This window comes from Emydura macquarii, unplaced genomic scaffold (genome assembly GCF_026122565.2).
Source record: "Emydura macquarii macquarii isolate MOO-44397 ecotype Brisbane River unplaced genomic scaffold, CSIRO-AGI_Emac_v2 contig_587, whole genome shotgun sequence".
Lineage (NCBI taxonomy): Eukaryota > Metazoa > Chordata > Testudines > Chelidae > Emydura > Emydura macquarii.
The window spans coordinates 4,292,290-4,318,869 of NW_027130724.1; the positions used below are offsets into that span (position 1 = coordinate 4,292,290).

The 26,580-nt window shown below is 41.0% G+C and overlaps 1 protein-coding gene across 5 annotated transcripts in view; it reads left to right on the forward strand.

Moving 5' to 3' along the window:
- Positions 1–26,580, forward strand: part of TSPAN4 (tetraspanin 4) — a 573,087-nt gene that overhangs the window by 532,536 nt on the left and 13,971 nt on the right. For all 5 annotated transcript variants that reach the window (XM_067540551.1, XM_067540550.1, XM_067540552.1 and 2 more), the window contains one exon: positions 19,832–19,933. In XM_067540551.1, the coding sequence (XP_067396652.1) occupies positions 19,832–19,933 (102 nt within the window). The remainder of the gene's footprint in view (positions 1–19,831; positions 19,934–26,580) is intronic.

Below are 26,580 nucleotides of genomic sequence, written 5' to 3' on the forward strand. Positions count from 1 at the left end.
CAGAGTTTCCCCCACACTTCCTTGACTGACTGGTCAACAGGAGCAGCATAAAAGTCAGGAGTGGAGTTATTCCTGTGATCAGAATCAGGCTCAGTAATTTTCTCTACCTCAGTATCATTAGAACTACATGCCATGCTTTTCTATTTCAGCAAAGAAACCAAAGAGATACTCATTCCTATGTCTGTATGATAGCAGATGTAGCTTCTGTTTTGTTTTTGTTTTTTCTATGCCAGGTTCTCATGGGATTTTCCAGATGGTGCCCATGAATTCCATTTTGTTGGTACTGCAGATGATCACACAAACATATATTTGCTTGTTAGACCTTAGGTGATTTGAGTCTCATAGCAAGCATTAGCACCTCTAAACAGGTTTGAAGATGCACTGGTGACATTCACAATCTGACCCAATATGAGCTGTACCTTTCAGCTCTGATCATTTGGGCTCCATTACTAATTAATCCTATTTACACGAGCCTTCTCAGAAGGGAGTGGTCCTAATTGAGCAAAACCAGAAACAGGCATGTTATAGCTTTGCTATTCAATTTCTAATACATTTGCTGTTTATTGGTTAGTTTCCCACTGCCATTTCAAATTTGTAAGAACTAATCGTTTGGGAGCCTAGCAGACCTCAAACATTTGAGAGAGAGAGAGTGGCCTGATTTCTGCCAGATAAGTTTTCTGAATTACATATATTGGTCCCTCCTCCATGTTTTGTCACTAACAATAGTGAGTTATTCAGTGGTATAGAGTACCTTAGGCATCAGAGAACAGCATTAGCAGTTATAGAATCACAGAAATGTAGTATTGGACAGGATCTCATTAGGTCATCTAGTGCAGTCCCTTGAATTGAGGTGGCACGAAGTATTAACTAGACCTACCCTGACAGGTGTTCGTCTAAAATGTTCTTAAAAACCTCCAATGACAGAGATTCGTCACCTGCCCTAGGTAATTTGTTCCAGTGCTTACCTACCCTGGCAGTTAGGAAGGTTTTCCTAATGTCTAACTTTATCTCCCTTGCTGCAATTTAAATCCATTACTTCTTGTCCTGTCCTCAGTGGATGAGGAAAACAATTTATCACACTCCTCTTTATAACAACCTTTTACATACTTGAACATTGTTATCATGGTCTCAATCTTCTCTTCTCCAGATTAAAGAAACCTAGTTTTTTCAATCTTTCCTCACAGGCCATGTTTTCTAGACTTTTAATCATTTTTGTTTCTCTTCTCTGGACTTTCTCCAATTCTCTGGAGAATTTCTCCAGTTTTTCCACATCTTTTCTGAAGCCTGGTGCTGAGGACTGGATACAGTACTCCAGGTGAGGCTTTATTGGTGCTGGGTAGCATGAAAGAATTAGTTAATTACAACACTCCTGCTAGTACTTTTTTTGTAACAGTATTATATTGTTGACTCATATTTAGTTTGCGATTCACTGTAACTCCCTGATCCTATTCTGCAGTACTCCGTCCTAGGCAGACATTTCCCATTTTGTATTTGTGCAATTGAGTGTTCCTTTCCAAGTTGAGTACTTGGCAGTTGTGCTTATTGAATTTCATCCTATTTTCTCTAGTTTGTCAAGATCATTTTGAATTCTAATCCTGTCCTCCAAAGAGCTTGCAATCCCTCTCAGCTTGATATCATCTGCAAACTTTATAAATATGCTGTCTATGCCATTATCCAAATCATTTATGAAGATCGTGAATAGAACCAGACCCAGGGCATATCCTTGTGGAACCCCACTTGATATGCCCTTCCAGTTTGACTGGGAGCCATTGATAACTACTCTTTCAATATAATTTTCCAACCAGTTGTGCACCCACCTTATAGTAGGTTCATCTAGGATATATTTCCCTAATTTGCTTATGAGACAGTCATGTGAGACAGTATTAAAGTCTTACTAAAGTATAGATATATTACATCTTCTGCTTCCCTCCTATCCACAGGGCTTGTTAACTTTATTAACCTGGATTTGACATGATTTGTTCTGGACAAATGAGCTTAGTCCTAAAGGAACACGTAGTAGTCATCCACCATGACATTCCAGGTTCCAATCCTGTCGCTCCTCCTTCCATTGATCTGGATCTGATTTCTGTATATATTGCTGCCGTGTGGCTAAGAGGAGCTTGAGGTTAATACCACAACAGGCATGTATGAAAGTGTCAGGAAATGTTTCCTCTTCCCAAACAGTGTGTCACCATGCCAGCACACTACATTTCTATAGTCTGAAAAGTTTGACAGAGACTGGTAAGAGGCACCTTAAGGGCCAGTGCTTTAAGAAATGGGACACATCACTGACCAGCCCAAAGAATTCACAACAGTTGATGGCTATGGTAGAAGACAGGGTGTATCTTTATTGCCATCATTAGGGTTAACCTGGCAAAGATCTGGCAATGCTCTGACTGTGCAAGGTCCCTAAAAATCTTCCCTGTAAGTCTTACGAATGTTTTAAATAGTGGGAGAGAAAAACCGGTAGACTATAGTATGACAAAGGAAATGGAACTAATAGACTTCATCCCCATCAGAAACCCTTCCTCAAAATGTGAAAGTGACATTTCTAGCTCCATACAATCCCTCAAAATTAATTATGTTTCAAGACACACATTCCCAACAGGGAACAAGGCTAGAAGGGAACAGGGAACAAGGCTAGAAGTGCTCCCACCTGTCAGAAGACAAAATAAATAAAGGGGGGAGGGAATAGTTTAGGGGACTGCTAATAGGATATGGAATCTTCCACTGTAGGCTTGTATTCACTAGAGCAGTGTTTGTCAAATAGTGTTCCGCGGAACCCCAGGGTTCCGCGGGCCGTGTTGAAGGGCTCTGCGAAAAAGCGGAACCGCGCCACTGAAATTAAGAGAAATTGCGCGCCGCCAAACAGCTGTTAGTGCACCGCCGAACAGCTGATGGTGCTGCCGAAAATGGCTTAGAGAGCGCGCCGCCGAAAACAGCCTACACCACGCTGCCAAAAAGGGGAAAATTTCCTGGTCTTGTCGGCGGACAGTATGGCATGGCCGCGCAAGGGTTCCACGGCGAAATATAATTGAGAAACACTGCACTAGAGTATTGGTAGTCTGGACACTCCCCAAACATTTATGCCAAACTAACATTACTTTAGTCTGATTCCAGAGTTAAATCACAGCTCCTCAGACTAACCTTTACAAATGTGGCAGTCAGTTAACTCAAAGTAAAATCTCTAGTGTAGACATATCCTTTGAGGGCACTGATCCATGTGCAAACAGGGTTCAGAATTGATTGAAAATGACTGCCATCTGAAGGTGGTGAGGTGGCCTCTGTGATTTGTTTTGGTGGTCTCAATCCAGTTCATAGTGAACAGGTGACCAAATTCTATTTGACACTGCCTTGCACCCTTGTTGAAATCTCAATAACGAGACCACTGACTGAACTGGGTCATGAAGAACTCCCTCACTCATTCCTGGCTGTGCCCCCTTCAGGTCAGGGTGACAGCAATGTAAATGAGCTGGCACTGCTGCTGGGGAAGCTGTGTTTTTATTTTGGCAAGATGGAGGCTTTCAGACTCGAGAACTGTCAAGCTGGTGCCCTTTATAAACACTAAAACTCAATAAAAGAAAAAAAGTTTTAAATGGCAAAGTATAGTGTCATTTTAAAATCAATATGTTTCTCTTCCTGTGCAACAAAGTGTTTTTTTGATGGATGAGATTCATGACACCAGATTGTGTCTTTGCCTCTTATGCCTACCTCCTCTTTGGATGAGATCCAGAAACTGCATGATATCTTTACACATTACGAAAACGAACTCCAGCTTGTCTCTTTCCCAGAACCCTTGTGAAGAGATAACTGAATGCCCTCCACAGCAAATGCTGACTTTGATATCTAAACACATGGGAGGCATCTTTCCGTTGACACTGTGATGCTATTACAAATGGACCTGGCACCTACCCTGAGTAATTCTAAAAGTGGCATCTGCCATTGTCAGGAGGCACCGATACTGCCCTCTGCTGCTCTCCTTGATGTTGTCTGGGATAGGAGCCAAACCTCTAGTCAACTCACAGATGTGTGTGGCAGCCATAACATGCACATTCTGGATTACAGATTTTCCAGCAGAATCATCTTGATATTTGGCTTCTTCCTCAAGTTTTTCAAAGTTTCTCTCTTTTTCTACTTAGCATGGTTTCTGTTGTTTACACAGCAAGTGCTGCTCTCATGATAGGGAAATACAGTCTACATCATTTTGCTCTGCTGGAGGGGAAATTGTAGTCTCTTCACGTGTACTGTCCACATGGGGAAATTGCCACCTGTTCCAGTTTATTGTCCAGGAGCTATTGGGAAACAACTACCTTCTCTTCTCCAATCTCCACCTGTCAGCTTCACTGGGACAGTCTCCAGGTGGGAAAGGCTACTTCCACTAAAAAAACAATTAAACAATGGAGATGGTGGAAGTGCAAGAATAACAGAAACTATCTTGCTTCAAATCAGTGTCATCAACAGCACATTATAGTGCCTTGTTTTACTGCAATAATAGGAAACATTAGAACAATCTTCATTTAGTTTATTCATTTTCAATTACTAAAAATTGCATCATTTCCTTCAAGGGCATATCTGTTTTCTATCAGATGCAGTGAAGAGCTGTAATGACTTCTTTCATTAAAACAAGGGGGGCATTTAATGACAGTGACTTTCATTTATGTATCTTCTTTCATCCACAAGGATCCCAACATGTTTTACAAACCAATTTACAAACCCTTCACCTGCCAATGAAATGCAATTACATCAGGAATAGCATATAGTAACTGCTGGTGGAGGTTAGAATTTCCATGATAGTAGAGATGTTCTGGAGGGAAAATGTTTTAGAGTTGCTTATATCATGTGAGTAGAAGCTTCTTTGAGCCATCGCAGATATTATCAGGCAGATCCTTAATTGGTATAAATTCAAGCACTTCCACTGAAGTCAGATTTGTACCAGCTGGGGACCTGGCCCTATAAATTCTCTTGGCATAAGTTGTGATTTTTGTAACTGCACCTCAGTTTTGGATAAGAAGAAGAAAAGAATATTTCCACGAGAGACTGGAGGGTGAATTTATGTAAGAATGTAATTACCCCCACTGGAGTTTACCCAGGACATTGAGGTAACTCACTTATCCTTGAAAACACTCCTATGTGATATTTAATGACTGCAAATGGTTGTTAAATTGGTTTTCCAATTCATCTGAAGACAGCACTGTCAGTCCCCAGATGAACTGCACCTCTGTCTGTCTCCCTAGACAGCTCTGACAAAGTGACCATCCCTGCCTCTTCTCTCCCTGAGAAGCACTCTTAACCTCTTTAGTGTTTAAATCTTGGTCTCCAAGGCCCTAGCTTAGCAAAATGAACTCACATCTTCTTTGTAGTGGAATCCTTGAAGCTAACAGCTTGCCCCATTGTCTTTCAAGTGGCTGCTGAGATGTTGTCATCTAGATCTGTTGTGTTGCTTTACTATTTATCCTTCTCATAGACCCCTAAGTCAGATCAATGCAGTCATACAGGTAATAAAACAAATTCTAATAACCCACCATAATTATACAGTAACTTAACTCACTGACTTAGGTTCCTTACAGTGGATCATACCATTAATAGATACCACTGTTCATAGCAATACATAGCAATTCCACATCCACCACAAGTGTCTTTGCCAGCCTTGTGCCCTCTAATGCCAGTCTGGAGCATTGATTCGCTATCGACTACCAACCCGAGCTTCTTAAGACATGTTGTTTTTCCCAGGGAGTCTCTCATTCAGTACTGACCAAACTAAGCCTCACTTACCTTCTGAGCATCTACTAAAGAATCGCCTGATATGGTACAGGGCTTCCCATTTAATAACATCTCTGAACTGAGGTGCCTCCCACTTAATAATTATCTACTTATTAATGCATAATTCTCCATGCATAATGGAACTGGCACTAGCCTATATGAACTTTGGACATTCATGTCCAAAATCTCATGCATGGGTTTTCTTTCACTGCTAACTATTGTCAGCCTCCGGCAGGGCACTTAAATAGTTTTTATTCATAGGATCTCAAAGCACTTGATAAATGGTAAGTACTTGGGCCTGTGAAGGAGGGAGGTATTATTCATAGGGCACTTTCTATCATGTTAAAATGTAATTAAAATCACAGATGATAAATGGGTTTTATCAAACTCTGGCAGCCTGGATTTCCCCTCCTGCCCCCACCACACACATCTCTTGTACCAGGCACCCTCACTCCTACTTGTGACAGGACCTTCTTCAGGAAAAGTGGAATTCCAGCCTTTTCTCATCAAGCACTACTACTGGTAGTAGAGAACCTGGTGTATTGTCTCTTAGGAGCCATAAAACTCATGACTTACCTTATGCCCATTTTACAAGTGGGCAAACAGAGGCATTTGGAGAGTAAGGTGTCTTGCCAAAGGCGGCACAGTGTTGGAACCAAGTATAGAATCCAGGAGCATTGGCTCCTAGACCCCTTTGCTCTAATGAACAGGCAAAACTTCTTCCATTGATGACATGACTTAACCAACCCCATCGGCTCTCTTACCTTACCAAGACTCTTACCACTTGTCAATGCTAGCTACTAGCAGTTCATGGCATTGTTCAGAATATCATGGCCACCATCATTTTGTAAACTGAGAATAGTAATTCCAACTTCTGCGACCACTTGGGGTTAGTGCTGTGCTGGCTGCAAACAACTTGCATTGTACCGACAGTATGGTTTCCACTGCCTTTGTCCATAGAAGATGTCAGAGAGGAGAACATTTGGAATAATCACATGGGGGTTTTTGCCAGAGAAAGACCACAACAGGTTTATAGAGCAAGAACTGCTGTGAGATAAACACATCAGAAGTGCTTTAAAAATAGTATCACTAGGAAGGACATAGCACAACGTTCACTATGGTGTGACCCTCTGCATGAGAACCTGCAAGTACATTTGCCTGTACCACCCAGCTGTGGTTAGGATGTTACCATCCTTTACACAGAAAAGTCCTATGGACCCAAATATAGTTATGGTGTAATTGCACTGACTGGAGTTGCACATTTTCCCCCTTATCAGAGGCTGACTTTTACACCAAATCTTGAATTCCGGGCTCAGTAGGAAAGTGCAAGAGGAAATGAACTTCAGTTATTTGTTATAACTAGATCTATAATTATTCTGCACATAGACAGAGACACAACCCTAGTTGCTGTAAATCAGCTGGGGGTCTGGCCCACATTCTGTTAATATGGTAGGATCTTAGGGTTTGTTTTAAACTTTTCTTGTTTACCTTTAAACTGAGTAAATAAATAAAAAATGTAACTCACTGAAAGAAAGGTTAATCCCATGGGATTGCTCTAAAATGGTTTTGTGGGCTGGTGGCCAAGAGTTTCATCTCCGTCTGCAAACTGTCAGTTCTTCCTTTTCCAGCTGACAGCACCTGCAAGGGATTGTGTGCCTGATGTCACTGTTCCACCTAATATATAATCACACAATGGTCATTAGCTCCTACAATGGAAGTGGCTTGTTTCCTGCTTTGATTTGCTTCTGCACCTCCTGGAGCTTTTGTGGCAGCTAATTGGATCTCAGCCTCTATCGATGTGCACATCCCTAGGTTGTTGGGTTTGGTTTGGTTTTGTCACCTGCGTAGATGGAGATAACAGGTTGTTAGCAATTGAAATACAAACTGAACCCAACTTTCATGTCATTTGGCAAAAAAAAAAAGGCTCAACATGTATGTGTTAATTTTGCATCATTACTGGCTTATTTATCTGAGGTTTTATACTGATGGCTGCTTAGGGCACATTCATGTGACAGACATAAAGAACTCAAAGAAAACTGAAATAAGCACAGTTTTTGAGGGGAGGGGCGTTTCCCCCTTCTGCCTTCCCAAATTCCATCTACATGGGATGCATAAGTAAGCTTGTCACCTTGGTACCACTGCAGTACAATGTAAGAAATTACTAAAATTAAAATGCAAGAAGCACAGCAACATGATTGTCACAAGACATTTTGCATCTCACCATGAGCTTTTGCTAGTGTGTGTGAGCCTGTGGCTAATGAGATTAAGATCAGAGCTACCACTTGCCTCAGTGGGCTGAGGATTGAACATCAGGTGCAGGTAGAAGGGAGTGTTCTGACCTGGAGCCAGGCATAGGATGGAAGACCGTTTGAGTGAGTGTCAGAAGACAGTGCAGTGAGGGAATGAAGGGTTGAATAAGGTTGCAAAGCAACAAAAGCAGGACAGAGCTGCAGCCAACAGGGAAAATGAATCTGTAGAGTTTGCTGTAGAGTTTGCTGGAGGGGAGGAGGAAAAGAGAAAGGAGTTCAGCTTACTCTTTGTATCTGTAACTCACTTTACTTGTCTTCTTCAGGGAAGGTACATGAACACTGCAGCTCCCTTCCTTATCATTGTTGTAAATAGCAGTACAAATGGCTGTGACAATGCCAGGTGGTAGTGCTGGCAGTTGTCAAGTACTGTTTTTCCCCCTGATTTAATAATCATGAATTCCTTATAATTTATATAAATATAACTTATAGGAATCCTTTGTTTACATAATGGACAGTATGAGCTACATCTGCAGAACTATACTAGTTTACATCAGCTGAGGATCTGGTCATACACAGTTTTCTAATAAACTCGTACACCTCAAATATTTACAGATGTGGAATTCACCGAGCATGCGGATTAGACTTTTTCCCAATCAACATGATAATTGATAATGCCTGAGAGAAATTTACCTGATAAAATTGCAATTAATTTGCTACTTTGGCCTATTGTGCGTGCAACTGATTTGATTTACCTGTCTCTTTTCCCCCAAAACCCTTTCTCCTAGTCTCTGCAACTGTGGAGTTGTCTGTAAATTGTAAGCTATGAGCCAAGGATAACTGTTCATGGAAGATTTTTTGAATGTGCACTACAAATATATAAATAAGATTTTTTTAAGAGAGGTATAGGACCAATTTAACAACGCAAGTACATATACAATTACACAAAATCAGTTAGCTGAGTGTGCAGATTCATTTAATTAGGCAGTTGCACACAGTTACCTGATTTGTATGCACAATTCTAGTAATTTTGCTGAGAAACTAGGGACAAACTTGCATTTAGACTCAAAATCAGATTCTTAAATTTCTGAACTGATTTTGATGTAAAATATGCTTTAGTTCAACCACAAGTTATTGGGCTTGATGCATGAATTAAAGGGTGAAATTCTATGACCTGTCCTATGCAGAAGATCAGACTAGATGATCACGATTACCTTTGACTTTAAAATCTGTTTAATGTTGCCTATACTGTTTGTCACAAAAATGTGATTCTTTGTGAATGTGAACCATTGCCACCAGTAGGAGACTTGAGATCAATTTTGATTTAAATATGCATTTACAGCAATTAAAATGTTTCTCATCTCTTGGACTTTCAGGATGCCTGCTTGAGCAAAATAGGGGTAGTTTGCTATAACCGATCAAGTTTGTCCCTATTTCACGTAGCCTCATTGTCTCTTAAATCCAGCAGTCTAATGTACATATATCCAGTTAACTTGTTAAGCTTTCACTCTGTATCCAATATGCTATTCCTTTTGAAAGGACTCAGAATCTGTGATGCTGTAGTTTCAGTCCCAGCGGGTTCTTGGTTACTGCTGATGGTAGATAGAATCCAGTTTGATTTAAGGAACAATGATGGAACTGAGGTCCTTTTTGGAATCATCTGTTCCAACTTCTTATTGTAAGTCAGTTCTGAGACTTTTTCAGAGTCTAAGGCACTGCCTGGCATCTCCAGACTCATTTCCACTGCAAACTGAATCCTAAAGTATATTGCACAGTTGTGAACCCTGAAGCACACAGTCAGTGTAAGCTGTTGTTTTGACAGCATAGAAGCACTTCAGACTGCTCTTTCTGTGGTGTCAGTTTGTGTAAGGGATAAAAGTGTGCAGTGGGGGCTAAATCTCAATATTCTTTCTGCAGCCGTAGGATGAGAGAGCCTTGCAGACCTGCTTGTCTTATTACTTTCAGAGGTTGGCTGCATCTGTGAGTTTGTCTATATGGCAAGTTACTGTGTGGCGCCAGCTAGTACATCAAGCCAAACCCTGGGACTTTCACTGCTTTGTAGCAGTGTCCACATGGGATGTTACTGGCAGCAGGCTGATGCACTCTAAATTCACACCATGGCTTGCTGTCCAGTAACTTGCGATATAGACAAGCCCTGAGCATGTGGACCATGCAATCCTTTAAAAGGCCATTACAGCCATTATTGGGATTAGCCAATGTATTTACTAGTATCAGTTTGTACCTTTTGGGGTAATGGATTTTCAAAAGCTGGCTTCCTTTTCTGTGGCCTCAACCGTTTGTCATGTGGGGATGTAGGTATCTGCTCTGTGAGTGCAAAAAGGTGTTTCTGCCCAAGTGACAATGACAGAACCAGCAATTATTTTGGAGCACAAAAATGTTGGCCCAGCAACAGCCAGGCTGACAACCAGGCCCTTTCAATTTCATATTAGCCTTTTTTAATATAAAAGGCACTGCAGCTACTTGGTTCTTTTCAATTCAGTCGTCTTCCCATTAGTTCTTTTCTGATTCAGATGAAAATGGCTTTTATTAGCATAAGGACTCTGGGTACAGAGATTTTCTCTGCTAGAGATTAAAAGGTGGAAATCTCTCCCTGAAATCACCCCAGATATTCACACGTCAGCTCTCCAGAGTAAGCATCTGTCCTATTTGGTTCTCAGCATAGCCTTTGTAGCATAAATGGTAAAGAATGATATATTGTAAATCACTTGCATGGCACAAAAGATGCAATATAAATGTGGTATTGTCCTATATATATCGATGAGAGTGATCCCAACCTACAGTGATTACCACTAAAAGGTAATTTGCACACTAGTTACTATAGTGGTATCTGAGATACTGCAACTAACCTTATATATAGAAGGACATGTGCTGTCAAGTGCTGACTTTTTTCCCTCTAATGGCAATATTGTTTTACGGTAATGTTTAAAGACTCCAACTGTTAGGCCGCTGTTGTGCTAGATGCTATACAAACACGGAATAAGACAGTCCCTGTCCTGAAGAGCTCACAATCTCGATAGACAAAGAAAGTCTTATCCCCATTTCACAGATGGGGAATTGAGGAACAGAGAGATTAAGTGATTTGCCTCACAGGAAGTCTGTGGCAGAACTTGGAATTGAATCCTAAAGACTCAAGTTCGGCTCATATTGGTTCTAGAAACAGGACTCCACAGAGTATAAGGAAAGAATTAAAGTGGTTTAAAGGCAGTTCCTTGAATCCTTGGATTTGGAGCTGTCTTCTGGAAAAGGTCTCTGATATAGCAACAGGTCCTGCAGAGTAAATTGCTAATGCCCAGCAGCCTAGGCAACCAGAAGGTCCCAGACTCAGTGGACAGAGGAACAAGTGATGTCGTGTGCATCCCATCCCCTCAGATTATGTCACACGACTTGGGGACTAACTTGAGGGAAGGAGTGGGGGAAGAAAGAAGGTGGATGGTGGCTGTAGCATCTGTCTTCACTCCAGAGGATTTTAGGAAGATTACTGGTACATATCAGGTCTGGGATAATTAAGATGACATACAATCAGAGACTGAAGTATCAGAAGAAAGAGTGCTGAACAAATTTGTAATTAAAAACCACAGTAAGTCACTAGGCCCCAGTGGTATGCATCAAGAACTCTGAGAGCTGCTAGCAGAAATATGCCCCCTCTCATTAAAAACAGCTGCTATACCAGAGGATTTGAGGGTAGTAAATATTGTATCTGTATTTAAATAAAAATACTCTAGGAGTGATCTGGAGAATTGCAGACCAGCCAGCTTTACAGCTGTATGTGACAAATTAGTTGAAATGGTAATTAAAAAAAGAATAATAAAACACCTGGAAGATCATGATACTGTAGAGTCTAACACTCACAGTTTCTGCAAAGGAAAATAGTGTCTGAGTAATCTCTCAGAATTCTTTGATTTGACAAGGTCCCTCACAAGAAGCTATTAAAGAAGCCAACTAGTCATGGGTTGAGAGGCAAAGTATTGTCATGCATCAAAAACAGACTAAGAGGCAGGAAACAGTAGGTATCAATGATTGATTTTCATCATGACAAAAAGTTAATAGTGGGCTGCCTCCAAGTTTTGTATTCAATCCAGTGTGATGTTTAATACAATCGTTAATCATCTGGAAAGTGGGGTCAGGTGAACAATAAAGAAGTAAAAAAAATTCTTTAAGTTAGTCAAATTCAGAAAAGACTATGAGGCACTTCAGTGGGACATAACCAAATTCGGTGAATGGGAAACACGATGACAAATGAAGTTTAATGTTGATAAATGAAAAGTAATGCACATAGGAGGGAAAAAGATAAACTACTCACACGTTACAGGATTCTAAATAATCTATCTCAACTCAAGAAAGGGATGTGGGCAACTTTTGTAGACAGCTGGATGAAGAACTTTGCTTAGTGTTCGGCTGTGATCAAAATTAATGATGTTAGGATGCATAACTAATGGGTTGGCAAATAATAACAAAAATATTATAATGCCTTTACATAAATCAGTGGTGTTGTCTCACTGGAATACTGTGTATACTACTGCTCATTTTATTTCAAAAAGGGTATAGCAGAGCTGGTGAGAGTTCAGACAAGAGCAGTTAAATAATCAAGGTCCTAGAAAAATTCATATGTAAAAGATTGGGATTGTTTATTTTAGCAAGATGATGAATAATAGAGGATATGATAAGAGTATATAAAATAATGAATGATATCCAGAACTTCTGTTCTCCTCATCTCACAGCACAAGAATAAGTGGTAGACAGTCAATGAAACTGAAAAGTGCCATTTTCAAAACTGATAAAAAGGAAATACTCTTTTCTATGTAATATGTAATTAGACAGTGGAACCCCTTGCCACAGGATGTCACTGAGTGCAAGAATAGTGCAATATTAAAGAGGGATTAGATGTTTTAATGGATACCAGTATCCAGAGTTGTTATAATTAATGCAAAAATAAAAGGAGGCAGTGTGATAGAGGAGTTTTGAGACCATGGTCCATATATCAGAGGTGGATAAACAGTTGGCTTGTCAATGTTTAGAGCATGTTTTGGGCTAATAATATAAGATGGCCCATACTGCATATGAAGTTGCTGGTTTTTTTAATATGTTTGTATGCACAGGAAAATTATGCAAAATACAGTTTATCAAAACCGTGTTAATGAAGGGCAAAGGTATTAGTGGCTCTGTTGCCCAAGTCTAAATCATTTCTAATATAAATATGTATTAAACACTTAAAAAAAAAAAAAAAAAAAAAAAGAGTAGCAGTCTTGGATGAAGTGTGCTTGTAGTATTTGTGCAATGGTTATAAAGTATCTCTAAAATATTGATTTTAGTCTATACAACTTCCAGAACAATTTAAAAACTCTAGCCACAATACACAAAGTTCTCCAACCAAAATCTATCCATCCTAATTTATTTGTAATAAATTGAATCACATTTGTCACACGTGAAAACATGTTTGTCATTAATTCCTTTCTGCAGAAAATGATGGCCGGTGGCATCTACTGAAATGTAATCAGACTCCATAGGAAAGATATTTGGGGTAACTTGTTGGTTTCCCATCCTACTTTGCAGTATCTGAGCACCTCCCAGATGTTTATGGTTTCTTCTCTCTACCACTCGTCTATGGCAGGGAAATATGATTATCCCCATTTTACAGATAGAGAACTGAGGCACAGAGAAATAGTGACTTTCCAAGAACAGACAGGAAGTCTGTAGCATAGTTGAGAGATTTTGGCTCAACAGATCCAAATTAAACTAGCATCTCAATCACCAGGCCATTCTTCTTTTCCCTGCAAGTCTTCCCAGGATAGTCTGTTCTTGCTTCCTCCTTTGCACTGCAATCCGTAAAGCAATGCCAAGGTGTTATCGTAAACCTTCCTTGGTGTCTAAGGAATCTTGGGAGCTAATAGCATATCAGTGGACCTCTTAGAATTTAGGGAAGCATTAAGAAGTATGATGATGAAAGTTTTTGCAGTCAACATGATTCGAAACATGAAGGTACAACCAGCTGAGAAGTGTCATGAAATGAGTTAAAGGAATTCACACAGTGAATACTCCAAAACAATCAACAAAAATTCTACTCTATACTAGAGACATCTCACATTTTGAGAGAACTCCCTCCATCCCCCAATCCTGCAAATCATATTATGGAAATGCAGTTTCAAACCAATGCCACGTATATACCAAGTAAGCAAGGGCTAGGGGCCCCTCGCAAGTTCTCTCATTCCCCACATAGGATCAAATAGCTCCTTAGAGCCTGATCCAATTAAATTAATGCAAAGCCTCCCACTGACTTCACTGGGCTTTTTATTAGGCCCTATATATTTTTCATTGCTTTGGCAGATGAGGTAAGGTGGGTTTCAGTAGCCAGAATGTGGTGCAGTCCTCAACACAAAATAAGCCTCTTGGCTTTTCATCCTTACAGCCAACACACCTGCTGGGTTAAGTCCTGCCCAATTTAAGGGAGACATACCCATCAGTACAATCAATCACCTCTCTCCCTGACAGGCAAGAGAGTTCCCATGAATGACCTTCTAGATTAGGGACTTCCTGCTTACAATCAGTGCCCCTCTCCCTGCTCTCTGTAGAGAATGATGATCAAGGCATGAAATTAAAAGTTTCACTCAGTGGGAAACAATTGGATATATTGTCATTTCCTTACAGTTTCTCCTCCTTGGGTGGGGAAGGAAGGTGGCAGGGAAGCCATCACCAGAAAGGTGATATTGAAACATTGCTTAGCAGCTTTGTCCAGTTGGATAATTGCTGTTTGGAATCTCAGTAATTGTGGTGGGTTGGGTGGGTGGAATATTTTGTTCATGATGCTGTAGGGAGCAGTGGGGCTTGAAATTAAAATTCTCTATTTAGCTGCAGATTAGAAACCTGGGGAATGCTGATGGCAGGCTCCGTGGGGACTCTCTCTCTAAAGGCTTTTCTAGGGACTCCAGCACTGACTCATGCAACGACAAGCAAGAGAAGATGGTGCCTTAGGAACACCACCACATGTGGCCCTGGTGGCCCTCCTCACACTCGAAGTGGCACTAGACACTCCCTCCCCTCCCAGAGAGGCAGGAACAGCAGCATGGGGGGGAGGGTGGCAGCCTAACCGCCAAATTAGCAGCAGAAGTCCTCCTCTCTTTGGAGCCACCTGCTACTTACCCAGCACTGGAGTATAGTCACTTGGGCAGGAGGGCAGGCAGGTTTGGTCCTCTGCTTTCTTCTCCTACCAGAGTCCTCTGTGGAGATGGTATTGATGCAGCTTCCCAGAGCAATGGGTCTGGAAGTGAACACCCCATAGAGAGGCATGAGGCAGTTCACCAAGCAATCATACAGCTGCACATATGGAATGACAGAATGAGGTATGGGGGTCTGATCCAGTCATACCCCCCTCACACACAACCAATGCCAGAATTGTGGCTCTAAAGCACTAAGGCCCAGATTTTAGGCTCTTAAATCACTTAGATTTTTTTTTTTGCAGTGCTGAGAAGAGCAGTGCTTTAATACTTTTAATCTGAGTCTAAGGGCCTAATCCAAGCCCCTCTGAATTTCAGTGGGGTTTGAATCAGATGCTAAGGCTGTTTAGTGCCATTATAATTACATTTTTATCAATTCCTGACATCATATATACAGTAAAGGCTGATTGCTCTGCAAACTGATGCAACATATTGGTTCACCCTCTTTAGTCCTTGGAGAGCTACTGGTAACTTGTGTTATCTCAGCTGGAGCAAGAAGTGGAGGTGTAAGTCTCTTCCATGGGGCGTTCCCAATCTCACACTTCATGCCACAGCGGGAGGTGGACACACTCCAGGACTTCAGGGGCAAAAAGTCACATTGATTTTAGTGGGAACAGGATCTGACCTTAGAGACGGTTCTAATATGCTACTCTAGGAAGTGGTTCTTTAATAATATTTTCCAATAGATTTACCTGGCCCACACCAAACAGGCAAGCCATGTTTAACCCGTGTTAGCAGAAACTGTGTTGAAATCTCGTATTATGGGTGAACATGGGTAAGATTCCCCTGGAAATGGAGCCAGAGCAGTTATTGTAATTCGTGCTCTGAATTGCTATCTTCCAGAAATTGTCTCCTATCCATTGCCTGATGAATCCCAAAGAGAGAGAGTTTGTTTCTATTCTAGTTTCAGAGTGATGAGAGATTCACCCATCTAGTCCATTTCAGAAACTGTATTTCAATTAAGGAAACCTTTGGTATTCCACACTGCTAAAAATAGGTGTCTTATTTAAAATCTCTCAGCAGGCAAGCCAATATTTTATTATGCCTCCTTGTATCTAGTCATTAAGTGGAGTCATGCATTATGAAAGACATGTCCTGCCTAAAGCTGAACACAGCAGATTCAAGGTGCAGAATATTTGGTTTGTACAGCTGGCAGAGTAGGTGGAAACATTTTCAACATTCTCCACTATTCATCTTCAATAAGTTCATTCCTGAATAGCCCAAATTGAAGGTATAACAAGGGGACTGTGCAAAACGTTCAGGGTTGTTTTGAATACATTGTGATTTTTTGAAAGTAAGATGCAATTAAATTAGATATCAAAGATATTTTTAAAGGTTTCTGGTCTAAAAATATTTTGACGTAGAAAACAAACTTTATATTAGCACAAGATGAGTACCTTCTGGGGAACATCTACCGCCTACACTTTCAGACTGGAGTTGTGATTTGGTCACGCAACTTCCTTTGTCAAAAGACAATGGGAATCACATGACTAGAACCTCAAGCCAAACTTAAAAATGTAGGGGGAAACATGACTTCAAACCCCAAGAGGGAGGTAAGTCACAGAGAAAGTTACAGTGCTCAAGCCAGGTGGCATGTGGTCACAGAATATTCATAGCATGGTTAGCAGTAGTAGCTTTGTTTTAAAAAAATAAATATCCAACAGATGCTGTCAGGGGTCAGAGGCTTCTTCCCCCAAGATCATGACAATAAGATCTGTTAATTAATGCAAGATATTTATTAACAATGGGCCAATCTACAGAACTGTAAGACAATATCTTTATTTTTTGGACAGTGATGAGCCAAAGGAGAGAGAGAAAGACAGACATGAGATTACACAAAATGCTTACTTCTCCAATAAAAGCAAATAGGAGCTCTCCCCTTAATCCAAAAGGGAGTGAAAATAATCAATAGCACAAAATACAGGTAAATTGGCTGATAGGGGCTAATTTTGGGTGCAGTGCACAGAGATTTAGCCACATGATTTCCATTAAACTTAGTGGGCATTGTGCTTTGAAATCCACCTCTGTAGCGCTGAAAAGGGACCCCTGTGATATCAGTGAGATTCGTACAGCTCTTCTGCTTCCCATCCAGGGAAAAGTGGTGATCTCTCAGAGATGACGTCTGTTCTTTTTTTTTGCCTCTACAAGTTGCACATTAGTGAATCCGTTACATGTAAAATGTTGAGCAGGAATGCATGGTTAAGCAATCTATTATGATAAAATGAGAGCATTCTAAAGCACACCTAGACTGACAAAATAATGCTTCTGATCTTTCAGGCACTCTATTAAATGCTGACTGTGGGTTATTAAAAATTAGTGATCTGAAACAGGGCATGAAGATTACATTAACTAGGGTGGTGTCTGAGTCCTGGTAAAACGGATTACCATGCTGTGCTGCTTTGTCAAATGGTTTGCAAATGCAGAATTGATTGAAGAAAAGGAACCTTGGCATCTTGTATCTTTTTAACAGCACATCATTTGCCTTTCAGGCAAACACCTTGCTCTCTCATTTGACCCCTGGGTACCCTTGTTCCAGATTAGTGGAGATTTGAACTGTAGGCTATTATATTGGTCTCTTAGTTTGAAGATTAATTTTTAAAGCCAAAGAAAATCAATTTCCGAAATATCCTTTCATTTTTCATCTCCAGGATAACAAGGCTGTTTGCCTAGATGTCTCTCCACCCAGACTCTGCCTCTCCTTTTTACCCCTCAAATAAAGCCCTCCTGCTTTTCATTCCTCCCACTACAGTGAACCATACAAATGAGAAATAGTGTCAACAATTTGTTCATACCAGAAAGATACTAAATAAAGCACCAATCCAACTGATCAGACACATTTCCATTCTATCTGGTGGCTTCTCCACATTACAGTGGTTCTAGTTAAATTAAAGGGAGGGAGGATAGGTGGAGAACGTGAAACCCAATTTCATTGAATTCTGAAATGAGGGGTGAGGATCCCATTCCTGCAGATTTATCATTCATGTTCTGTAATTTACTAAATGAACACCAAATTTACTGACAGTTCTCACCTTCAGAACTCTCCTGTACTTAGGGTACCAGCTATATGATCCTGACTAAAATCACAAGCTGCTTATATGCTAATTATAGTGGAGTGCCCAGAATTCAGCTCAGGTTTGTCACATAATAAAATGTGTTGACATGGCAATTATAGTGTTGGTAATCAACTGTGACTCTTTCCTATGTAGCATCATGGTGGCATTTTATCAGTGGCTCAGATTAATATAATATCTCTTGTGGAGCTAAGTTTGTTTTCATAGAACCAGAGTAGGAAAAGAGATCAAGTGTAGCCCTCTGTGCACACAGTAGAGATTTCCTGATGGAGGATGTCCTAGACTTTTGAGGCCCAAATCCACACTGCCTTGCCTGTTATGCAATCATTTTACTGTTACTTTATACAGATGTCAATGTTACCAAATCAAAGTCTCCCCTCATGCCCCTGGGAACATTTTACACTCATTTTGCCCAGGTATAAGTGACTACACAACTTACAAGACAGTGGAGAATCAGACCCTCAGTGTGTGCTGGAGCTAGAAAACCCTTGCAGCCTATGGTGACTAAGAACTAGCTACGTTCAGTCCAGTCCCCATCAACTGGAAGAATGACTGGGAAACCATAACTAAAGGAAGTGGATTGTACTCTCCTTGTCCTGTATCGATTATGATACTGTGCAAATGCAATGTTTGTTTTTGCATCAGTGTTCTTGTTGAGTATCTCAGCAAGGAGGTTAGAGAGTGACTAACCAGGGGCACCTATCTGCCATTCCCCCTTCACAGATAGGATTCAAGCAGGTTGGTGGGGCAGAGAGTATCTGTGAACTCATCATGCTATACCTATTCTATGGATAAATAGCCAACTTCAGCTGGAAGGGCCATTAATCAGAACCTCTCACTTGTACTAAGTCAATATAAATGCATCTATTCAAGAGTACCTCCACTTAGCTAACTATCTCAGTCCCCGAATGTCCATAATCTTTCTACATTCGAGAGCTATTCCCTACTTCTCACCGTTACTCTGCATCCCTCTCTGTCAATCCCATAGCTGCTATAAAGAAGCTGGAGCATGGGAATATGATATAGATGCTTGTGCTGACACCATAGGGAAGACATGAGAGAGGCTAAGTAATATTTTTTCTATAGAGAACAAATACCCAGCTAGAGAGAGAAATGTATGTGTGTTAGAGGGTGGATGTTGTCATTTCTAGGCCTCTTCTGAAGAGTGGACTAGAGCTAGTCCAGATTTGCTTACCTTAGGGGTAGCTGAGAGGGCGGGAAGGAGGAAAGACGCTGTGGTGGGAGGGTCCGTGAAAGGCGATAGACCGACCAACTAACTGTTGTGTTAGTTATCAGCTTAACACTTAACAGTTGTTCTGCAGAGAGGCAGCATCCAATTTTCTAAACCACTCAGCCATCTAGTTCTGATGAGTAACGTTAGGCGATTAATTCCCAGCGTGATGCTTCCCCATCCACTTTCTATATTACCATCACCCTGGCTTTCAAGAGGAGCTCATTTGAGAGGTGACACTCTGAACATTTTAATTTCCAGTATACTTACATGCAGTTATTTTTCTGTTTTCAGATTGATAAGTATGCTCAGCGGGATCTGAAGAAAGGGCTTCATTTGTATGGGACAGATGGAAATATTGGCCTAACTAATGCATGGAGCATCATTCAAACAGATGTAAGTCTAAAGGGCTTTTTGGGTTTTTTCCTTCTTCATTTCTTTCTGGTTTCTTCAGTGGTCTCTTCTGGGATCATGTATTCATGTACTGCCAACAGCACCATGTTCAAAATAAGCAGCAATCAGATAGGAAGCTCTTACAGGCAGAGACTGTGATTTTCTGTGTGTTTGTCCTCAGCCTAGTACAATTTATTATTTTTACCATTTTTATTGTGTTAGTCCCTAAGAGCCAACCATCTCAGTTCCATGGTGAGTTAGGGACCATTTAGACCTATGGGGGAGACTGTGAAAGGCACAGAGAGGAATTAGGCAACCAACTTCCACTGAAAGTCAATGGGAGTTGGACAGCTAATTCTTTTGTCTGATCTTTCTCATAATAAATAAGTCCATGTACCAATGAGCTTACAAGGGGGCACCAAACCTGAGTGGGGTCTTTTGGTGTTACACCAGTACAGAGAGTTTTAGAGCAGCATGGGGATGCCACTTAGGTCATGACCATTCTGGGAGTGTGCTGTGTAAGCAGATGTGTGCATCTGATGTATCAGTCATGTGTCCTGGCACAGGCCACGGTAATGGTCTTAGAAGTGCCCTTGTGATATAAGTAGCCCAGCTAGACCTTTGAGATTCACTATTCTGTCCCTTCCCACACCCCTCTGAGGGAGCACTGAAATGGCACAGTGGGAAGACCCCTCTGCTTTTGGGTAAATAAGAAAAAAGACATGACTGTCTTTGGGTTCAGGGTGCACTTGAGACCAGTAAGGGGTTGTGTCAACATTTGCCCGGCAACCCTTGGTGCCTTACAGTGCTTTGCTGCTATAGCTCCCTGGATGCCAGCAGCCATGCATGCAAGTCACACTCTGAGTGTGTGTGTGCTAAACAGCCCTGGTTCAGCAGCTCCGACCCCAGCAGCCTGTCCATAGCCCCTCTGGCTTCCACTAGCCTTAGTTAAAATCAGAAAGATGACCTCGACATACTTCCCAGTCCTAAATTTTCTCCAAACCTTGCACTTTATGTGGGTGCATCTGCACTGGAATAAAAGACCCAGGGCCTGGCTGTGGCTGGCCCAAGTCAGCTGACTCGAGCTCTCAGGGCTTGGGCTGTGGCGCTACAAATTGCTGGGTAGATGTTCAGGCTCCAGCTGGAGCCTGGTCTCTGGGATCCTCCTGCCTCGCGGGGTCCCAATGCTTGGGCTCCAGCTTGAGCTCCAACATCTAAATGGCAATTTTACAGCCCCACAAGCTCAAGTCAGCTGACCCAGGCCAGCTGTGGGTGTTTAGTTGCTGTGTATCCTGAATGTCCAGCCCATTCCGGGACAGTTCAGAGAAATAATAAAATTCATTTGTTGCTCTAAAGACACAAAATCACATCACAGGTTCTTAACTGGGCAATTACAGGTACAGTCTTTGTCCAAGATGGGTTCTCTCACCAATCTTCCTTCTTCCCAGCCATGGTTGACTTTTCCTCAGTCAAGACCATCCACAGGAGTACAAGATGTTGTCTTCTCTTGTCTTCCTAGGTAAAAAATCTTTGCCTAAGCAGATTTCTCAGAGAAGCAAATACACATTCCTTTGTCTAGGGCAAACCTGGTTACCATCTCTCCCTGACATGTCAGGCTTAAACACACTTTAGTCTTCATTCCAACGTATATGCATAACTCAATACACATAGCATACATACATCCTACTAGAATATTAATGATCAGTAAGCTATAGTTGTCCAATAACATATTACATGACACCTTTTAGATACAGATTGTAACCACAGTGAATTGGGGTACACTGGATTGGTCAGGCCAGCTGAAACTCACTACTGATATCAGTGAGCCCTCCGGCATTGGGATGCTCTAAGAGTCAAAGTGACTTTCTCCATTCCCTCGATTCTGTGTGAGGAAATCCTGCCTGCATTCAGAGCAAGGAAAACCCTTTCCTCAGCAGCACTGAAAAAAGTTTCAGGGAATCTCCTCCAAAGATTGAGGGGTGAGTGATTTCCCTAGGAAAAAATGCCCAAGATATGTAGACCATATGTTCTCCAGTGCTTTATATAGTCTAGCTCAGCTTAATTTTTTAATTCATTTATGTCTGGTTTTAAATGTGGCTTCCCCCACTTCTCTATAGGAAGCTACTCCAATGAGCATAATGGGTCTCTGGCTAATGATAGCTTTCCGGGAAATTAAACTTGAATTTCCATGTGCTCAACTTCATCCCATTAGTCTCCTTTCTATATATTCCTGAACCACTCCAAATAATTACACTCTTATCATTTGATGCCTAAGGCATCGTTGAGCCGAGCTACAGTTATTTTAATCTCTGATTAATCAATTCCTGAATCATTCTTTTATGAATACCCTCCAGTTTATTGACATTTTTATCTGTCTTTGAGAATACAAACTTAGTGGGAGAGACCCTCAGACCTGCTCCACCTACTTTGTGGCTGCAGAAAGGGGATGGAAAGCTGCATTAAATATCTTGCTAGGGGATTCTGAATGCTGAACTAGCTACTCCCAGTTCTGAGGGTTAAAGTAGCAAAAGCCACCCTCAGGTGCACCATAGTAGATCTACCCCTTTGTCTTTAGTTATATCTTGCACAACATGGAGCACAATATCAGTGTGCAACAAATAACTGATAAACTTTCTGCTATTTTAATTTGCACACTTTCAAGCCTTTCTCAGTAACCGTAGAATCATAGAAGTATGGGGTTGGAAGGGACCTTAACAGGTCATTGAAGACCAGCCCCCTTTCTTGAGGCAGGACCAAGTATATTTAGGCCATCCCTGACAGGTGTTTGTCCAACCTGTTCTTCAAAACTTCCAGTGATGGAGATTCCACAACCTCCCTTGGGTAACCCTTTCCAGTATTTAACCCTCCTTATAGTTAGAAAGTTCTTCCTAATATATAACCTAAATCTCCTTTGGTGCAGATTAAGTCCATTACTTCTTGTCCTACTTTTAGTGGATGTGGAAACAATTGATTACCATCCTCTTTATAGCAGTGCCTAATGTATATGAAGACTCTTACGAGGTCCCCTCCTCCAGTCATCTTTTCTCAAGACTAAACATGCACATATTTTTTTAACCTTCCCTCATAGGTCAGACTTTCTAAACCTTTTATCATTTTTGTTGCTCTCTCCTGGACTTTCTTCAGTTTGTCCACTTTTGTCTTAAAGTGTGGCATTCAGAACTGGACACAGCACTCTAGCTGTGGCCTCACCAGTGCCTAGTAGAGCAGGACAATTATCTCCATTGTCTTCCACATGCGTTTCCCACCAGTCTTCTCAGTTTGCTGGCTCTCTCCCTGCCTCAGTGTGTGATCTATCTGATTTGATTTCCCCAATTTCTCTGAATGAGAGAAGCTCTCATGCTATTGTGATAGCTGCTTGTTCTTAATGCATATTTCCCTGTTCTGGCCTTTGTATTGTTGCCCATTTTTGATCGAGCAGCAAGTTAAAGTTCAGGGCCTTGGGAATGTTCCAGCTGGCAGTGGAAATTGATAATGGAGTCTGGTATTCTCTTTGATGCAATCTTGTTTATTTACAAGAAATATACAAAGTCCTGCTTTTCCGAACACAGGAGGAACCAAAAACGGGGGATAGTTTTTTTGCTCACAGTCCCAACTTTCTATGGCAAGCAACAAACCCAAAAGCTCTCTCTACGTTCCTCCTACAGTCACACCATGCTTATAGTCTATTGCTTGGCTTTCTTTCTTTGAGTCTCTCTTTATTCGTTGTCTGCCCCTCCCCTCCCCTCCAAGCTAGACTTTCCCACACCCACAGACAGATCTACCCACCTGGTCACAATACCCAGTGGAACCCCTACTCCACACAGTGCTAGTTTCTGGGCAAAACTCCATTATGCCTTGTTTTGGGTATGGCCCCTTAATGGATTCTTACAGTTATCATAAGTGAACAGCATGTTTGCATCAGTTCCAATCAGGTTTTAACTCAACCCATAACAAGGTTTCACCCAGCTCATAGCAGTACACAAGAGAGGCATATGATAATTAATTCTCTGCTGGTTCTCCAAAGAGGAACTAGGAAGAGTTGAGGGTCATTTTCCAGAGGATGGGATCCACTTATTCTTAACTTCTTATTCTTAACTTCATTTCCTCTTTAGCAGTAGCACCATGGCCATTACTTCATCATTGAAGGGCCCTGAGGCTATTTCTTCCAAAGTCACTCATGCCACAACTGTATCATTGTGCAAAAAAAAGGAAGTATTGGTAGATGAGCACAGCCAGTGTTCTGCCCTGCTCTTCTTCTCTCATATAGCTTCCCCCAAAATTGTCCTCCAGAGGAGCTGACCAGGATCTAGGTATGGCTAGCCTCCCCCCATGTGGTTCCTGCAGCACTCTCTGAGTGGCCAAAGGGGAGCACCAACTCCAAAGATACTGCCTTTCCCCCAAGATTATATGAGTTATCCAAACTGACAGATGGGCTATCACATTTTTTCCTTTTGCGATCCAACCAGACTACCCTGTGATAAATCATCCTTGACTTTCCTTGGTGGAATTTGGGTTGAAATCTTGAATTATGCCTTTTGTTTTTATCCCAGTCTAGATTCACAGATGTTTCACCATATAGAACACAAGTCATGACATCTGGTACTTTGCTCAGGAAGGACCTAGGACTGGAACAATTAAGGGTCATTGGGAGGGCCCAGAACTAGGATACCACAGGGTCAGAGTTAAAGTGTGTTGTCAATGCTGCGTAGGGACTAAGTTCTAGAATACCACAGGATGATACAAATTAGGATCAAGGTGTATTGACAGAGCGTCTCAGGACTGGGATAGCTGTGAGTGCTATAGATTAGCCTTGGCTGAACTGTTTGTGAAAAAGGGTAAAAGAACTCAAGCAAATATTCTATCATTTATCCAGTGCTTTATATATCTCTGGCTTTCATGAGCACTAAAATTCTCATCCACATTCTGAGGAGGTAAGGTAGAAGGAATAAAAATCAAAGTGGAATAGTACAGACAGCAAACTTTTAGAAATGGCACAATCACAGTACCTAGGCCATGAACATCTATATTGCTAAATGTCAAGTTTGAATGTTGAGGAACTTTGAAGCCACTTGTCTTTAAAAAAAAAAAATACAGCAAAGCAGTTTCATTTGAAGTAACCATTTCATTTGCTGTTCATTTTTCCTGGCGGTAATAGCACATTTGGAAAATAAGTATCATTTCACTCTATTGCTGAGAATCAAATGTTTGGTTACAAACAGTTCACTTACTTGTGATTGAAAAAAAAAACTTCCAAAAATCAACATATATGGAAAAAAATAGAAATTGATTTTCTTGCCAATGTGATTTTCCCTGAATATGTTTTAGTTTTTTAGTCTCCCTGACCCCAAGAATTGAATGTGAAGGTTCATCCTGTTACAACAGCAAAGTTGTACCTGAAATGATACATGTGTGCTATCATTTCACTTTGAAACTATATAATGACCAAATAAAAACTGCGAATTAAATGGTTATAAGGTAAATTTATCTTGAGTTCCATGCAAGATTCAGTAGGCAAACTAGACTGTATGAAATATGTGAAAGGTTTTAATATTTTTTATTTTGAGAGGTATTAGAATATTTACTCTACTTAATTAATCTAAAAATAAATAGTAATATGTAAGGAAACCTTGCCCTGGCTAATAACTGGCTGCAGAGATGTTTCAGAAAGTGTTGGGTGTCAAAGCTAGGAGAAGGAGCACTGTGTGGTATTTTTAAGTAGGACACCAAGAGTTAAGATTTCTGAGTTGTATTTCCATCTCCAAGTTTGCTGTGTGATCTTTGGGGGCACATAATCTGTGCCTATACTTCCCCACCTAAAATAGGTGTTGTAAGGCTTAATGCTATGTCCAGTTCTGTGATCCATACTTTTAAAAAAATATGTTGACAAATTGGAGAGGATTCAGAAAAGAGCTACAAGGATAATTAGGAGCCTGGAAAACCTGCTTTACAGTGAGAGACTAAAGAATCTCTGTCTATTTATCTTAACAAAGAGATGATTAAGAAGGGACTTGTCTTTATGAGTCTACATGGGGCGAAGGTTTCTGAAAGTAGAAGGTTCTTTAAATCTGTAGACAAAGGTAAATACTGAGGTCCAGTGACTGGAAACTGTAGCTAGACAAATTCAGACTAGTAATAAGGTGCAATTTTTTAACAGTGAAGGTAATTAACCATTGGAACAACTTGCCTAGGCATATGGTTTATTCTCCATCACTTGACATCTTTAAATCAAGACCAGATGTTTTTCTAAAAGGGATGTTCTAGCTTAACTAGTAGGGCTGGGTTTGATGCAGGAATCACTGAATGAACTTCTATGGCCTGTGTTATGCAGAAGGTCATTATGATCATCTCATCTGGGTTCCTTCTGACTTTAAGATGTATTAAAGTTTGGAGAGAGTCTGGAGATCTTCACATGTAAGTTGTATTAGTAGTTATACTTAGGGAAAGAGCACACAAGATAATAGGAAAACTCAGTCTTACACAGCAACACACAGCACTTGCTGCTAGCATGGTAATTGTGAGATTAATATGTCTTGCTTATAGTTTTTAAACGTGCACAGTGCTGGGCAGTAGGGCGGACAATAAAGAGCTCTCCCAGAGCAGTTTTTACCACTTTGTCTAATTGCTCATCCTTCACAAATACTTAGTAACAG